At 34.8% G+C, this 18,498-nt stretch overlaps 2 protein-coding genes across 2 annotated transcripts; one reads left to right on the top strand and one right to left on the bottom strand.

Moving 5' to 3' along the window:
* Window positions 1-756: 756 nt before the first annotated feature.
* On the bottom strand, window positions 757-10,916 carry LOC126724805 (protein SLOW WALKER 2). Its single transcript, XM_050429195.1, has 16 exons — window positions 9,978-10,916; window positions 8,862-8,937; window positions 8,308-8,427; window positions 8,164-8,239; window positions 7,731-7,799; window positions 7,530-7,610; window positions 6,744-6,815; window positions 5,806-5,898; window positions 5,449-5,604; window positions 5,217-5,300; window positions 4,933-5,076; window positions 3,492-3,581; window positions 3,055-3,137; window positions 2,602-2,961; window positions 1,863-2,085; window positions 757-1,693 (listed from the first exon to the last, which is right to left on the bottom strand). Exons 1-16 carry the CDS (start codon window positions 10,759-10,761, stop codon window positions 1,013-1,015), a joined length of 3,192 nt encoding a protein of 1,063 aa, XP_050285152.1. The 5' UTR covers window positions 10,762-10,916; the 3' UTR covers window positions 757-1,012.
* Window positions 10,917-12,609: 1,693 nt separating this feature from the next.
* Window positions 12,610-15,337, top strand: LOC126724804 (40S ribosomal protein SA-like). Its single transcript, XM_050429194.1, has 5 exons — window positions 12,610-12,847; window positions 13,833-14,095; window positions 14,256-14,453; window positions 14,544-14,742; window positions 15,070-15,337. The coding sequence occupies exons 1-5, from the start codon at window positions 12,703-12,705 to the stop codon at window positions 15,159-15,161; spliced, it is 897 nt and encodes a 298-aa protein (XP_050285151.1). The 5' UTR covers window positions 12,610-12,702; the 3' UTR covers window positions 15,162-15,337.
* Window positions 15,338-18,498: the final 3,161 nt, after the last annotated feature.

The raw sequence follows: 18,498 nt of genomic DNA, 5'->3' as shown, positions 1-18,498 counted from the left end.
GAGAGGATGATATGATACATGAATAATTATCTAGCTGACCAAACCAAAAAGAGCTTATATAGCCACAAATCAACTAATCTCATGGATTATTTGATATATGGATTCTTCCCTTTATATTCCTCTTACAATGTATGGGCACATCATGAGAGGATGTATTGTAGAGCAAATATACCAGGTATCTGATACATGAATAATAATTGCAAATCAAAATCTTCATACAATACAATCAACACAAAGGGATTAGTAAGTACCATTCAACGCAATCCACACGAAGGTTAGAGGTTAACCATTATGTTGGGTTTGGAACTTTCAAGTACAATTGCTAACCTGAGTATTAAAATACAGTTTTATCGAGTTTACACTAGTACATTGCTGATCTTTATGGTTAAATTACGCATATCATTTTGGTTCTTTCCTCAAGTTGATGTTTATTCTCTTTTCATCGAAAGAGCAAAACCCTGTGCAGTCCTTTTTGGCCTGGTAAACTACATGTCGTTTTCCTTTCCATCCAAACTATACTTGATTTTTTGTTCCATGGATACGGAATACTACTTTACAGCATAAGAAAAGTATAGCTTGAGTTGATAAACTGGAATATAGAGAAGATGAACCAGAGGTCATGGTCTCCCATTTCATGCAAGTGCAATGAATTGAATCTCATGACTATGATGTTGGGACTTTGCAATCCAATCTCATTCAAAGAAGGGGACAAATATCCCCTTTAAAAAAAAAAAAAAAAACTATGGGCCAAGGGGATCTGGGAAGGGATTATATTAAGGTGTGTAGCAAAGCCCAAAAAGCAAGTTTGCCGCACTTGAGCCTTGAGGTCTGTTTCTAGATTAAACAAAGCATATTTCCTCTTTAACAAAAAATGCTATGGAATAGTAGGGGTGCCATTCGTACCAGTAATTGATGCACTAGGCTGAATAATCTCTTTCCAGCTACTGCGAGATATGAATAAATTGAGTATTACATTGTGTTTCCTAGATCAGACAGTATAGTGAATGAGTTGTCAAGATTCATTTTTGGTGACTTTTCTTTTCTTTCGTGACTTGAGCTTCTTTTTTGTGGAACCCTCTTTAGCAGGACTATCCCCATTCAACAAATGCTCATAATCTTCAAGACTTGCAAATGGGGACGCTGCAGCCTTGCCACCAGCCTTTGGTTTTCTTTTTCTTTGGTCAAATATCTCATCCTCATCCCCATCCTCATTATCAACATCATCATCTGCATCCCCTATATCAACATCATCGCCATTGTCACTGTGATCATCATCTGCAATGGCATCAAAATCTTCTCCCTCAGCAATATCTGAGGGGACATCTGTTTCTGCATCGCTGACAGTACCAACCAAGTCTTCATCATCTTCATTAGCAACTTGGTCCAAATTATCATAATCATAGTCACCATCTGCTTCCATGGAAACATTAGCCGAATCCAACATATTTTCAATTTCTTCGTTATCACTCTCATCACCGCCATCCACTTCACCGTCATCCACTTCAACACCATCCACTTCAAACAAATCTTCAGCAGCCTCTTCCTCTGCTCCTTTCTTCTTTTTCTTTTTTGGTTTCTTGGAGGAAGTCATTTTATTCACATAAAACTTGTGAAAGACAAGATCCTCAGGGGGTACATCAACTTCAGCCAAAGAGAGAATCTCTGGCCCAATTAAATTATTGTTCATGTCAAGCTGGAGACAAAAATCAAGTCAGCAACACAATAAAAGGTCCATGATTTCATCACTCAAGAACACTAGACAAGAATTTCACATTAGGATTTTTTTTTGGTGTGGGGGGGGGGGGGGGGGGTACTTAAGGAAAAATATTTACAGGTCTAGAAAGTTCAGTATAGAAACTGACCTTCCTAGAAGGTTCGATTTGGGAACCACCATGCCATGTGCTTGGCTTTGGTTTCTTCTCCATGAATTTGTCTAGAAAAGCAGTCAGTGATAGGTCATGCAGTGGGTTTCCATTGTAGACAATATTGGCCCCCGAAAGAAGGGTCTTAGCCATGGTAGCAACCGAAGGGTGCGAATGAGAAGCAAGTACCACCAGCTCCCACCAGCTTACATGATTCGCATTGCTGAAAGTGCATTAGAAAATTAGAAACAGAGAAAAGAATGAACACGCTATTAGATAAAGAGTAAGGCAATGTGTTAGAAAATTTGCAACATAACCCAAAAGAAAAACCCTGCACTAGGTTGTTCCTACAGCAAAGATGTTCAATGTTGCTTAACTATTACACAATGACTAGATTAAATATTTATAATTTGCATGATTTTGTGGTTTTCTGTCCAAAGTTTTTTTTTTTTTTTTGGATGTAGGAGAACTTTACTTAGATTAGTTGTACGTCGCGGAGCATACTGTACAACAATCCTCACTATTAATCAAACCCCTACGGGCAACTGGACCCCACCTGCTAGAACCAGTTACCGAGTAATCTAGGGGCTTTTCACCCCTGACGAGCTAAGCAGTTTATCCTCGTGCCCAGAAGGCCTCTGTCCAAAGTATTGTATTATAGTCTTTATTGCCCATGTATATATGTTGCACGCTGTGGAAGTTAGAACTAGTTAAAATAAGCTTAGGATAGACAACTGACCAGTAAGAGGGTTCTCTATGCCGCAGATTGTACCCTCCAGGCAACAAAGATGACTTAGAGGATACTTGACGTTGCTGCCCATTATGTTCAGATAAGGTTTTGGATTCCTCAAGATCTTTTGAGTCATTTCTCACAAGCAATTCCTCTCCATCCGAAACATCTTCAGAATCAGAAGCAGGAGTGTCATCTTCATCATCAGAAGATGCACTGTCAGACTTAGCAGCATCACTACCATGAACAAGCCCAACAACATGTTCTTCTTTCTTTGATGTAGTGTTTGGTTCATCATCAGTTTCTTCAACAACATCTTCAAAATGTTCAAGCTCTTCATCAATTGACTCATTCTGAAGCACCATGTTCCTGTATGGTGATAGAATTCTTATTTCAAACGTAAAAACATTTACAATGGAGCACAATGCAGCTCAGAGAATCCTAAAATTAAACCCATCTTACCACAAGGGTGGCCTAGCTTTAAGAACTTCAGAGAGGAGAAAAATGCATCCACAGGCAAATTGAGGAGGCTGCTGAAGTGCAACCTGTAGGTGTGTTTGCATATGTAATTTTTGTCAAAGTACAGGACAAGAAAAGCCATAAATCCTTATTTGACAGACCCAACTCTGACTACCCTATGGATCTTCACTTAATAATTCACGAGTTACAAAATGCTCAAACATATGTACAAACAAAGACCAGGGCCCTCATTTGTGACAAAAAAAGATCTTGCTCTTTCTTTATGGCATCAAAAGAGCATAAATGAATGCAATACAGAAGGTAAATTCTAGGTCTATATTGATAAGGTACTTTATAACGGGAAGTACATGTAGAACTATCCAAGTGGATTGCTTTTGTTCAACATCTGCTTAAAAAAGGACCAAGCTGAGAATACTAACCTGCAAAACACGCTTTGCAAAAGCTGCAACACGCTTTAAATTCACATCACTTTTCATTGCTCTAAGAAGAAGTCCAATAAACATTTCAGCCTGAAAGACAAGCCACGTAAAGATCAATCACAAAATGAAAACAAGAGAGAATGCAAAAAAAGCTGCACGCCAAACACTAGATGGGAAAGGTCTGCCCCTTCTCCACTGGAAGAAAGTTAATGATCATGTAGGGCGAATGAATCAAAGAAATGCCACTCTGCTCTGGCTAAACCCAATTCTTTGGTACAAGTCAATTGGGGAAGAATAATAATGAAAATTGAAGAACAAGCCAGTAATGTTAACACTATCATCAAATCACATATGAAAAATTTGTCATCTAACTAAATAAGAGATTGCCACATTCTCAAAGGATAACTTATGTCCTGCAAACCACCTTGAAATTCATATTTTTAGGATGGATATTATTATTATTATTTTTGGGAAACAATTCCTTAGAGAGATCTTAAGTTTGTTACATACTATCTCAATAACTGAAGAAACAATTTCCACAGCAAGCCCACACGGGTCAGGAAGATAGTCTTCACTTTTAGGGCTGTATATGATAAAGGAGAACCTACAATATCAACAAGGTCATACTTAGTCTCCATTTGTTTTGATGGAAAACCTTTATGTGAAGATAGTTTTTTGCGTTTTCTTGTGTTTGGTAGTATCAGAAAAAAATAAAATAAAATAAAAATTTTCAAAATAATAATAATAATAATAATAATAATAATCTCTTGACTTTCCTTATTTAGCTTTAGCATGAGATATGGTTGTTTTCCCAAAAAAAAATTATGCATTTTCATGTGTTTGGTAGTATCAGAAAAACAGGGCATTAGGTAGAACTATTAATTTGGGGGTTCTCTCTCTCTAACCCCCTCTGGCCCTCCCACCCGTGGGGCAGGGGGTGTGCCTCTATTTTTCTAATCACCTCTATTGTAAAAAAAAAAAAAAAAAAAAAAAAAAAAAAAAAAAAAAAAAGGACTGCGGGCAATCTGTACTCAGCATAAACTTCAAAACTACCTTACCAGAAACATAGATGTCAAAGAGGATCAATGTAGGTACAATAGAAAAAAAAATATCTAAATCCATGTAGAGATGAACTTGCATTAAAACATCCTCACCCTACTTCCATACCAGAAGCTAGTTTAAATATTCAAATGCCATCATATGACAATGGAACGCCAAGAATTGTGACAACAAAACCCCAAAAAAGTTGAAAGATAATAATAATAAGAAATGGAATTTGCAAGTTCTTATGAACTATTAGAAATGGAATTCACATTGTATGTATCTGCAATTAAACAAAACTAAACCACATTAAATATAATTGATTATTGAGCTAAGCCTTTCAAATATATCATTATCCAGAAAAAGGAAGCACACATTAAATAAGCTCAAGTTTACATACCTTTGAAGAATTCAGGACAGATGGAAGTAGGAGTTTTGCATACAAGGCACGGTAAAACCGGTCGCTAACAATTTGGTTCTTAGATGAGATCTTATCAAGAAGCATTAATGCTTGAACTCCTACATTAAAATTCTTTGAATGAACCTGAAGGTAAAAGGTTTATATTAACATCTAGCATATTATAAAGGCAATCATGAGATATGAACATCCATATGACAATACAAAAACAAAGATTTCTTCTCACCCAGTTATCACTATTAATTGACATCAACCATTACACTTACCAATTTAAAAAGCGTTGGTGTTTGGACCTCGATAATGTCATCAGCTTCATTGCTTGAGACAAACGGAAATGCTCTATTAACTCCCTATGAGGATGAAAGTGAAAGCACAGGTAATTAGCAAAAATATTCAGAAAAAAGCCTTTCAGAAAGCATGGCCATATCAATTGGGAAGCTGATAAAAAATCCTATCAGAGTAATTCTCGACTTAGATATAACGAACTTTTGTACTGACCGTTAGAAGAGCAGATAAAAGCCGTGAATCCAATTCAACATGAGTTTCTAATGAACTTTTCACCTCGGCATCCTTCTTAGAACCATGAGCTTTTCTATCCACTGCTTTGCCACTTTCATCTATCTTTTTATCAGCTTCAGCCTCGGTAATCAGAACCTGAAATGGTGAATTATAATCAATGGACTTTCTAACATTCTTAGTAATTCAAAAGGACTACTCAATATTGTAGTAATTGAACTACACATCTGACAAAAGAACCTGAGTTGGTAAGGTAGAGGATTTGTAAAATTAATTTAAACGTGAAAGAAAAAATATCATTAGAAATGATAAAAAGTTAAAAAAGAAGTGTACTCATACCTTGAAAAGTGCAAAATATACATCTATTAAACGTTTTGCCACCTTTGGTCCATCTCCCCTATGATTGAGACGAATTTGGCTCAAAAAGTTAACCTGCAAATGTACACAACAGATTTAAAATGTTTGCAGGTTAAACAAATGAAAATGAATTGGTTAGTGTGTGTGTGTAAAGAATTGGAGTAATTGATGGAAGTTGAAGTACATAGTTTAAAGGAATATTTAAAATCTAGGTAATCAGAATCAGGTCACTATATGTACCAATGCAGTTTCAGTACATTAAAACAAGTGGCACAAAACAAGAAATAACATGCCATCTGCTCATATGATTTCAAATATGAAATAGAGTCATACTATATGTGTTTGCTCAGGAATATATAATTCAGAAAGAAATGGGATAATACATTGAATCAAGCTCAAAACTATCTAGGTGACTGGAATCAGTTGAACTAATGTACAGGGGCAATTTATTTACAGAAAGACAAATGGCATGAGGGTAGAAAGGTAGAAATATCCTAAGTATGATAAGATTCCAGATTATACATACATTCTTATTTTATATGTTCCTCGGGAACCTATGAATGCCTACACAAGAATAGAAAAATGCACCAGACTTATCAAGCACGCATGATCGAATCAGTTTTATCTGTTAAATGTTAATCCTGGTAAACATGATTATGGTGCAACAAAATGCTAAACACTCCTCCAAATATCTCACCACTGTGCTAGGACAGTGGTGGCCATTAGATTGTCAAGCTTAAAAACTCCATCATAAGATGTTATATATAAGACTGCAGCCATTCTTTTTCCAAGTACAAGATTGAAATAAATATGGAGAGTATTATAAAAACATATGGGAAAAACCATTTTCTATAAATGCAGTTTCTCCTAATTACATGGCAGTGATTAAATTAATCAGCAGTTTATATAAAGGGACTTACAGAATGGTACTTTGCTCGAAATCCTAGATGCGGCCGAAAAAGTAAAGAATCCACCTCATCAATCACCACAGCCTGTAAAGAGGACCTCACAAATTAGATAACATCAGCATCCAGAATAGCTCCTCTGAATGTTACTATGTTCACCCAAAAAACCAGAAAACAGTAGTTTTCTATTCCTTTTCTTTGTTTTGTTTTGTTGTGAGAGTGTGGTTCTTTTTTTTTTTTTTTTTGGGGGGGGGGGGTGGGCACGGGGCGGGGGGTGTTGTTAATTCTGCTTGTGTTTGTGCTTAGTGTCATATGTTTAGTTCACAGCTGGTCCCAAGCCTGGGTAAAGGAGGTGGGTTGCAGTAGGTTGACAGCCAGTGTATAATTTAGTCACTATTATGAATGGATCTAATATAGATACTCATTGGAGCATCCCCAACTAGTGAAACGCTGCATCAGACCTCAAATGCAATGAAAAGTGGGTAAGCCAACCCTAACTAATGTGTTGAGGATTCAAAGCCGCTATTTTTTTTTTTTTTTTTTGTGGGGGGGGGGGGGGGGGGGGGTGGGGGGGTGGTCCTAATTAAAAACTGTCCATGTATAAAATGGCATATCTTGCTAGATTTGACTTATAACCTAGGTACAGCCTTTCCCTACAGAATAGAATGCAATGTCCTATACTCTTGAAGTTTCAATTTCTATGGGTCATTGGTTAAAACAAGCCAGTGTAACAAGCACATAAGCTCCCATGTCATATATATGGCAAAGAATTAGAAGCAACAACACAAGAGTCTGTCTTACCTTCATATTTGGATGGTCAGACAGAAGGTTTGCTAAGTGAAAGTCAGCATTGGATGCGGCCTTATTTTCAGGATCTCCCAGCTGTACGTAACCAAAAATTTGAAGCAGACAAGAAACCAGTTTCAAAAGTGGGAGTAACTTTAATTAGACAAAATAGGTCAATAAGATGAGGCCAAAATTCAATGTGAACCGTGAACTTACTTTGTTAACTAATGCAGAGAGCAGCCTCCGTTCTTGTTCTGATTTACTCTTCAGCAGCACATAAATTGTCTGCAAAATATGAAATTGATGTCACAAAAAACTTTGGCCAACATCAAATTTATATTATTTATGTTCTAATCCACTATATATTTGATTTTATCATTCACATTTATATGCAACATCTGATTAAGAGCTAAACCTCACTGCAACATACAGTGTAAAAAAAAAGAAGCTTATTCAAGAACTTAAATAGCTGCAAGATACTTAGATCATACATCCAAGTTACAAATAACTATTACAAGTTCTCTAAAGAGGAATCAAGATCTATAATTAGGAAAACATTTCAGAAAGTGATCTATAAAAGTGAATTATAAATGCTCATGAGTAAGATCAATGGATAGTCAGAGTGAGAGAAAATAAAGAATCAACTAACCTTCAAAGCCTTATTTTTTAGTGCAGGTAACATATCTCTTGATGCTTCCTCAAGTCCAATAACAAAGCGTTCATACCTGAAAAAGAAATGTTTATAATTGTAGAACCAGCAGTGTTCATTTAATGATACAGATATAGCACATACCTCTGCTTTAAGCAGTCCTCCCAATACCAGAAAAGTAGAAGGGAATAACCATCCTTTGTCTCGGGAAGATTATCTACCGGTCTCTGCAAGAGGCTCTTCAGCTTACGATCAGGTAGTAAACTGGTAAAAGGAAAATAGAGGGCAGTCAGTGCAGCAATGAAGCATGTAATCTACATACATTCAAAGTAGAGAATTGTTGGATGAGAGTCATGATACAAACAGAAATGTTGAGGCCAATGAAATTCTACGCTAACAGTGGACCTGCTTCTAATTTTCAGACACATGTAGATAATACATGACAAACTAGGAACCAGGAGGTTCTCATACATTAATTGACAATTGAAATGAAGAAACTCTAAAGTAATAGAATACAACCAGAAACTATAAAAAGTTAAAAACAGTGATTAAAGTGGCTATGACAGGCAGAGGCCAAAAACCTAGGACACACCTCAACCAAGTACTCATGCTCCAAGAGGCCATTAAGCAACTAACACCGATTAGTCATTTCTTAGGTTATAAAATTTCATGAAATTAGAGAGAGCAAGAGAGAGAACCTTGAAATAAACAGTTCTTTCAGAGTATCAAAACCAGTCAGTGCATGACGCTTCCCAACTTTTGATGTTACCATTCCTGCAACAAATGATCCGTCCATTAAAAGCAACTCAATCACCCAATAGACTACTCATTAAACCCCCTTGAGAAAAAAGTACTCAAGTACATAGAATTTGACACAAATAACTTTCATTTCTAGAATGATCATCAATTTTACACCACATTGAAATACAATATATATATATACACACACAACACCAGCAAAGTGTGGCTATTATTGTAGTTTCCCTTTAGCACATTTATCCATAAGGATAAATAGTGAACAAGCCAAGAATCAGTATTGAAGTAGCATCTAGAGCAAAGCCATACAAAAACAGAGACCTAGTATTCATTAGACAACACTTTCACTTATCAAAGAATTCATGGAACAAAGGACACATGCTTTTCAAGTAGTGTTCTAGATGAAAGTTAATTATAATGGCAAACAATCCAAGAACAACATATCCATAAAAATACTGCTTGACCAGTGATCACCATTGTGTATACCATCCCCAATACCAATATATCTAAAAGAGCATACAACATGCAGAAATCGCTCTCGACTCTCCCTAGTCCCATAAATATCAATAGAAGCATGATTAGAGTTCTACAAGGAGGAGCTCGTACATTTCATAAGTCATAACTTTCTCATGGATTCAACAATAACTAGACAAAGTCATGTTCCACCCCCACGTCTATCTCATTCACATGTTCTTTACAACTACACAATATTACTAAGTCACATAACTTTTACAAGCTTAGAAATCCTCTCAACAATATTCTTTTTCACAAGCTTAACCAACCTTCTTTAACCATGACCGTAAACTTTGTATTCTCTATTTTCAGAAAATACAAAATATATTTACAAGAAACAAAAATTAACTTTTATAGAATAACCAAACTAGACACTAAAACACCCTTTTGCTTCAACTTCTATACGATCGCCACATTCCAGCATCAGAAGTAAAGTCATTAACAAATCAATTTCAACTTAAAATCTGCAAACTGCACATTCATAATTCAAATGTAGAAACTATTAATTCAAAATAGTCAAACCTTCAATTCCAAAGGAACCTTACCTAAAAGTGCATCGAGTGACCGCAAATTGGCAATTGGATTATCTCCCACCATAACTGCAAAGGCCGAGACCTTATCAGCTGCAGTACCCGACCTCTGTGTGGCCGCCAACATCTTAATATCCCCACTTTGCCCTCTTGAGGCCTCATAATCCTTTGCATACTGTGCCATCAACCGCTCCCCAAGCTCCCTCTTCTTCTCCACCACACTCTTCCATTGCTGCACATTTCTTGCCTCCACTCTCTTCCCCTCTCCAACAACTCTTGCTTCCAATTCAGCAGCATCCACATACCACACTCCCAACCCACTAGCTTTCATCAATGGCAGCTTTGTTAAATTCTTGAACTTATCAAAACCCCTTTGCTTATCACTGTCATCAACTGCCAGCACAGATGGTTTAGGCTTGAATTTCTCATTTGTGTTCAAAGCTTGGTCTTTTGGCTTCTGGGTATTCTTGTTTCTCTCATTTGGATTGAAATCCTGAAACTTTGGCTTCTGGGTATACTTAGGATTTGGTTTTGGTTTATCAAACCCCTTATTAGGCTTGAATTTCTCATTGTTTTCATTGGTATTGTTGATCTTCTGGTTTTTTTGCTTTTGAGACTTGTTGGGTTTTGGTTTAAGAGGACCAGTTTTTAGAAAATCAGAATCGTTGAAGCCAGAAGAGGAGGATGGGAGAGAGGAAGAGAGGCCAAGAGAAGAAGCAAAAGAGGCCACGTCGGATCTGATAGCGTCTATGTCTTCTGGGATTTTTGAAGGTTTTTTGGACTTTGATGAACCAGCCATTGTTGCATATGTGAAAGCTAACTGAGAGAGAGAGAGGGAAGGGAGACAGGGTTTAAGGTTTGTACTTTATAGTTCAGTGAGGGTTTTCAAACGGGATGTTGTGAGAAAGTTGGAAGTTTTTGTGAACGATGCAAAGTCGTGTTTATGGACTGTTGGCCCCATTGGGTATTGGCCAACGCACAGTTATTATGGGCTCGGGTCTAAGGGTTTGGGGTTGGACTTTGGAGCTCAATGAATCATTTAGATAGACAATGGAAAATAGAAAAAATGTATCAAATTTTATAGATTTAAGGCCAATATTGTCTATATAAATGTGTAAATTTATAAAGTTGTTATGCTAATTGTGTAAATACTAAGGTTCTGTTTGGATAGAACTTATTTTACTGAAATTGAAAACTGAAAACACTGTAGCAAAATAAATTTTAAATGTGTGAATAGTACTGTGGGACCCATTTTTAATGAAAAAGTTGATAAAAAGTGGAGTTTGTAGGACTCATGAACAGTGCTCAAGTGCAATGTTCACAGAAGAACGGGTCAACCATTGCGGCTGAAAAAAAAAAAAGAATGAAAAAACGCAGACGTAGCACTAATAAGTGCTATCCAAACAAGCACTAAATATACATTAATATCATTCACTTTGCATTTAGTTTTTTATTCATTATTTCCCTATCTTGATAATAAAGAAAAAGAATGGATAGTAATTATTATATATGAAAGGAAAAAAAAAACCTATTAAAACAATTAATGAATATTTATATTTTAATATAATATAGAGTATAAAATAGATAATTAAATATGAAATGTTTTAAAAAGTGATTATATAAAATAAATAAAAAAGTTGAAAATAAATAAAAAATTTTGCATAAAATGATGTAAATGCTCGAGCATAAAGAAGTGAATTTTATGACCAGTCCTATTCAGTTAAAAGTTTTATTTTATTTTAAAAAAATAAAATAATATAGAGGGTTTTATTTTATTTTAAAATAAAATATTATTTTTATCCCTAAAATCATTATTAGTTTAATTTTTCGCTTTTAAACTTTAAAGTTCTATCCAATTAAAAGTTTTATCTTTTATCTTTTTGTCTTCTTTATATTTTTAAAAAATGGTAACAAAAATAGCTTTTTGTTTTTAAGTTAATTTTTTGTCACATATTTAGTATACTATTAGAAACTATATTTTTTTTAATTACTATATACAAATCAGGAAATTATCGATACCTAAACACACACACAAAAGAATTTTTTTTTTCATCATTAATTTTTTAAAACAATTTTTTATTATAAATAATTTAAGGATAAAAAAAGTACCATTTACAATAATTTTGGATTGGAGTATGAATTATTTTAATTGAAAACGGATAAAAGTAAAATAAAATATTTATAAAAAGTGTAAATTATAGGTACTTTTTTTTTTTTTTATACAAGATAGAATTCTACTCTAGCCTAATCTAAGTGTATATGTGTGTGAAGCTCCCTCCTGGAGACTTGAACCCCGGCCCTTGCCCCCCACACTCTACAAGCACTTATACTTGTGGAGTGACCATCACACCAAGGGAGTGCGGTGGTAATTATAGGTACTTAAACACACTTAAAAAGTTTTTCTTTCATCCCAAATTTTTTAAACAAATATTTTTATAAATAATTTAAGGATAAAAGAAATTCTTTTTACAATAATTTTGGATTGGAGTATGAATTATTTTAATTGAAAATGGATAAAAAAATAAAATAAAATATTTATAAAAAGTGTAAAATGTAAATTGCACAGTAGGGATGGGGGCATTTGAGTCATTAAGACGAAGCTAGGGTTTCAGTGTACCCCATTTATAAGCTACCTGTACAAAACCCTACCCGAATCCCTCTTTCATTTTCCTCTACCATTCACAGAAAGCTCAGGCACGGCAGGCAAGCTTGCAAAGCTTAGAGCTTTTTTAAAGCAAAAATGGCAAACACCACCGCAGCACCGCCACACCAGCTCTCCCAAAAGGAGTCTGATATTCAGATGATGTTGGCCTCCGATGTCCACTTGGGAACCAAGAATTGTGACTTCCAGATGGAGCGATACATCTTCAAGAGGAGAAACGATGGTATTTATTTATTTTTTTCCTCTATATCACTTTCTTAGATCTTTCTCTGTTTTTGTTGGTGTGGTTTTTGGTTGTGTAGTAGTATGTTTGGAATGTGAGAAATTGTGAATTTGGGAGAGAGGAAGGAGGGATTTTGAGATCTGGGTTTTGGTTTTTGTGTCTTTTGGAGAAATGGGTATAGCTTATTTGTTAGAGTTTTTGTTTCTGGGTTTTGGCTATTTTTTAGAGATCTTATGGTTATTTGTTGATGTGTGTATATTTGTTTGTATGCTGATGATTATTAAGATTAGTGAACGTAATTGTCTTGATGTTTCACATTCTGCATCTTTGGATGCTGATGCAATGGGAAGGTTTTTATGCATTGTGGTCAGTTGGTGAAGACTTGTTTATACAATTGATTCCAAATCTTGGCCAGTTTGTCTGTTGTGTCTTTGTATAATTGATCTTATTGGATTTGGACTTCGGAGACAACATAATTTGCGTAATGATTTTGAGATATATTTATGCAAAAATGAAGATACCCTAGGATCGGCCTGGATGCTTGTTTCAATCTTTTGTGTAAAGTATCTGTTTTCAATCAATTCCAGAATGAGAAGTGAAATTTTGCATTTTAGATTATATTGTTTTGTATTTCATCTGTAAATAGAATGTTTAAGATTCAAGGTTTTAAGGCTAGTTTATACTTGTAGCTTCCATATTTCTCTTTTTTTTTTTTTTTCCTAACTCGTAAAAGCTGATTGTGTTGATTCAATTGAAATTTTTTGAAATTTGGGCTTGAAAATGCAGTTCTTAATTGTGTGGTCTACTGGGAAAGTAAATCAAAAATACAAATGCTATAAAGAGCTTCATTTTCTTGTCTGTTTGTGTATATATACACGCAAATTGGGGTTCTTTGATATTGCACGTGCAAATTGCTATTGCATGTGTATGTATTGATTACCAATATACATTTTCTAATACTTGATTACTATTTTCTTGACTTTAGGCATTTACATTATCAACCTGGGAAAGACTTGGGAGAAGCTTCAGCTGGCAGCTCGGGTAATTGTTGCCATTGAGAATCCTCAGGACATCATCGTACAGTCTGCAAGGCCTTATGGTCAGAGAGCGGTTCTGAAGTTTGCTCAGTACACAGGTGCCCATGCTATTGCTGGAAGGCACACTCCTGGTACCTTCACCAATCAGCTACAAACATCATTCAGTGAGCCCCGTCTTCTCATCCTTACCGATCCAAGGACTGATCACCAGGTGATTACTGCTGTTCACAATTAACATGATGCCTATGCTATTGAGAACTATGAATGTTAAATTTTAAGGATTATATTTATATTGATGTTCTTGCTTTATTTTTGCTTTTGCTGCTTCTTGTTTGTACCGATGTTTACTCACTACCAAAAGTTGACTGCAGCCCATTAAGGAAGCTGCTCTTGGAAATATCCCAACCATTGCCTTTTGTGATACTGATTCACCAATGCGGTATGTTGATATTGGGATCCCTGCTAACAACAAGGGGAAGCATAGCATAGGATGTCTCTTCTGGCTTTTGGCGAGGATGGTTCTGCAGATGCGTGGTACTATTCGTGTTGGTTCTAAATGGGAAGTGATGGTATGTGGAAACTAGAATGCTTTGTTTGGTGGCTTTTTGTTGGAAAGCTAAATTGCCAATTTAAAAATGGGACATTCTTTGTATGTTTAGGTGGATCTATTCTTCTATCGGGAGCCAGAGGAGGCTAAGCAACAAGAAGAAGAAGAACCAACTGCGATTGCAGATTATGGAATTGAGTATTCTGCTGCTCCCCTTGCTGCTGACCAATGGCCTGTTCAAGGTGCCGATACCCAGTGGAGCACTGAAGTTCCGCCACCAGTAGTTCCTGGTACCTGGGGCTCTGAAGCAGGTAGAACTAAATTACTTTCTTATACATTGGCTTGTTAAAATGGAAAGCTATTATTTTTGTGCATATATAATGTGATTGTTTATACATATTTTCCAAGAGCCTTGTGATTTATTGGCATTGTTTATACATATTCTCTCATGGATGATAACTTGGGTTTGTGCTTAAATTTCCCTCCCCCATTTTGTGTTAGTGTTTTGTTGCTTTTCTTACAAAGCTGATAGTTTGTGTTTACTTCTAAAAATTATATGATGGATGTCATTCTGTCCTTTTAGAGCTGCTGACATGTTTTTAAATATATTTCTAAACCCTTTTGTTGTTCTACTACAGCTCCTCCTGTTGCTGAATGGGATGTTGTTCCACCACCCCCAATGGCTTCTACTGTTATTGAAGGTGCTCCTCCTGCTACTGGCTGGGATTAAAAGAAGTTTGCCAGCTTTTTTACTTAAATGCTCTTTGCATTCAGGATTTTGAGTTAGATATTTAAGTGTTATCAATTTTCTGTTGGGAAATGAACAGCTTAGTTTTAGATTTGAGTTTCAGGGATTTTTGACTTTGTTGAGGATGCTTTATATTTTATGATTTAATATTTGTGTAACACATGTTTTATGAACTATCATAGAATTAAATTCTCTACAACCTGATTAACTCTTTTAAGAATTTTTAAAAAGAGGGAATATTAATGCATGGGCTCTCGAGAATGATTGCAATAGTGTTTTTCTCAAAAGATATCAATTGATTTAGATATTATTTATAATGGATTTTATGCTTATGGCAGGGGAATTCATTTTGTTTTTGATTTGATTTCTGGCTTCCTTTCAGTCCCCTTCAAGCCTTATGTACTCATTCTCATAAACCCATGCATTAGTATCTTTTGAGAAAAACTTGATTTCTTCTTCAGTTGAATGTCTTTTCTATATGTAGTTTAAGATGTTACTATAAATTTCAGATTTTTTTAATCATCATATCATTATGATTTAGTCTCGTTTTAGTGAGTGTTTGGATAGAAATTATTATTGCGTCTGCGATTGCGTTTTGCTTTTCTTTTTTCTTTTTATCTTTTTATCTTTTTTTTGCTTTTCACACTTTTAGAGACAAGTTTTACTGTTTATCACTGTTCACATATCGTTCACTTACTATTATGGGACTTACACCCACTTTATTCAGGAAAAAATAAAAATAAAAATGGGACTTACGGTATTATTTACACATTTAAAAATTATTTTGTTACAGTATTTTCAGTTTTCAATTTTAACAAAAATAAATTATATCCAAAAGGATTCTTAGTTGGAAAATTTTGCGTATACACTAAGAAACAGTCAATGAATTTCATAATATATGATTGTAGTCATTTTGCATGATAGCATTTACCTAGATTATTTAGAAAAAAAAAGGAAAAATCACTTAATGAAAAATAAAACTCGAAACAGAGGACTATTTAATGGACATTGTAATTATGCTAGAAAAGAACTTTATAGAGAACAATGTTTTACAAATATATATGATATATCTCTAAAATGTATGTTAATATTTCATAATAATCTTTTAAAAATCATTATTGCAAGAGTAATTATTCCTCATATATTCTTCTATTGCAAATGGTGTGACTTTGCATTATCATATCTTTATGAATGAGTAAAATTATCATCTCCTCCACTTGATAAGCTGCTCAAACAATCATTTAAGCAGCACTCTTATAAGACTGTCAAAATATGACATATTTTAAAACTTATAACTATAATGCCAATGCAATTGAAACAAATCAACTAAGATTAGCCAAAAACAAAATTGTCCGTTTTGTGCCTACTGCTGGCTAGGCAAATGATATTGCCTACTTTTAGCCCAAAATAACATTTGGTTGTAGGACTGGTTTACATTGGCATCTCTAGTTATACGCAAAGGGTTTTTTTTAGAAGATAAGTATAATTGCTCTGAGCTATCTATAATGGAGTTGTTGCCTACAAAATATAAACTTTTGAAAGAATTTTTTAAAAGAAAATTAAAAAAAAAAAAAAAAACCAAATATTTTAAGAATAAATTTCAACACTTCTATTTTTAGAACTGTGGTGGGTTGGGGGGACCTAAATTCACCCCAAGACTTGAACCCAAGAGGTGAATTCGAGAAATGTACCTAGCCTAGAGTCCAACAAGAGATAAAAGGGACTTCTGATAAGAAGAGGCCATTTGGGCCCACAATCTAGGTAAACCATGGTACCTGCTCTTCCCAAGGCCTATCAGGGCTCGTTACTAAGGTAATTTCAAAAACCCTACTTTCTTGAGGACCCAAAGACTGTCCAAGGAACAACCTTCCTCCTAACTTGAGGTAACCTGTCACTCACTCTTCTCTCGAGGAACATGTCGAAAAAAATGCAGAGCCCAATGTAATAGTCACCTCTACATTAATGAATTCCTCTCACCTAATGTCAACCACATTAAGTACTGAATGAGTGGCATGAACAGTAGAAATACAAAAGTCTTTCTTTATGATCAAGAACTGGCAAGGCAAAAGGCTGATGGGACAAGTATCCCCCTAAATCCAGTTAAGAGTAGGACAGCTAAAGGATGAAGTAATATGGCTATAAAAGGAGGAAGAGAGCAACAAGAAAAGGGGATCCAAAAAAATGAGAGGACTGGAGCAAGAACAAGAGAGAAAAAGAGAGTTGGAACTTTTCACTTGTATTCATCACTTAGAATACCTTTTTTGTACCACAGGAACACCTTTTTCTTCATATATAAACACATGATTCAGTTACTTATTGTCTATAACTATCTTCTTAGTCTTCCCATTGTGGATTACCCTTTCCCACATTTTAGAAATCAGTTGTGTTGATCAAAAAATTTTGTTAAGTACTCCTATCTTATCTAGTGTTTTTGACCCCCACAAGAACTCTCACCTGTCCTATGAATGGAACCCCAAGTCTTTCATTCATCCCTTTCGAAATGGAGGTTTTACCCTGAAGATATGACTATCTAGTTCTAAGTAGAGATGATAAGTAGTAACACAACTATTTTCATAACTTCATTCACAGTTTTCACGAGATGATATATTGTGAATAATGCAACATTACTTTCACATACTTCTAGTGTTGACACTATTTTATTTACATCAACCCTAACATACCACACCAATAATTTTGGGAAAAAAAATATTGGGGATAAACTACATATTTGGTCTCTATCCTTTACATTATATTTCAATTTAATCTCTAATCTTTCAATTGTGTCAATTTGATCCTCAACCTTTCAGTACCGTATCAATTTAGTTTATGTCATTATCTCTTAAATGAAAATTGTTGTTATGGCAAACAGTTAAAATTAAAAATTAGCTTATTGCCACATCAACATAAACTAATTCTTTATTTTTGCTATTTGTCACGTTAGCAATTTCTATCCAAAAGATAACGACAAGGAATAAATTGACATAGTACTGAAATATTAGGGACCAAATTGACACAATTAAAAGGTTAGAGACCAAATTAAAATATGGTGTAAATGATAATAACCAAATATGCAATTTATCCAAAAAAATTGTTTTACTAAATTTTTATCAGTTATTTTCTTTTCTGTTCTTTTTCATCCTATTACTTGAACATGGATGAAATTGACAATAACATGCCTCCTTGTATAGATCAGTTTCTGCATTCTCGTTCTATTGGTATTATTTGTCTTGTTTGTTGGAGTTTGATTTTATTAATGTTTATTTCAAGGCAAATTAGTGTTAGAGTAATCCAGTAGTGTTAGAGTAATCCTTTTTGTTTC

Source organism: Quercus robur, chromosome 5 (assembly GCF_932294415.1).
Source record: "Quercus robur chromosome 5, dhQueRobu3.1, whole genome shotgun sequence".
Classification (NCBI taxonomy): Eukaryota; Viridiplantae; Streptophyta; class Magnoliopsida; order Fagales; family Fagaceae; genus Quercus; species Quercus robur.
This window is presented reverse-complemented; position numbering and strand designations above follow the sequence as displayed.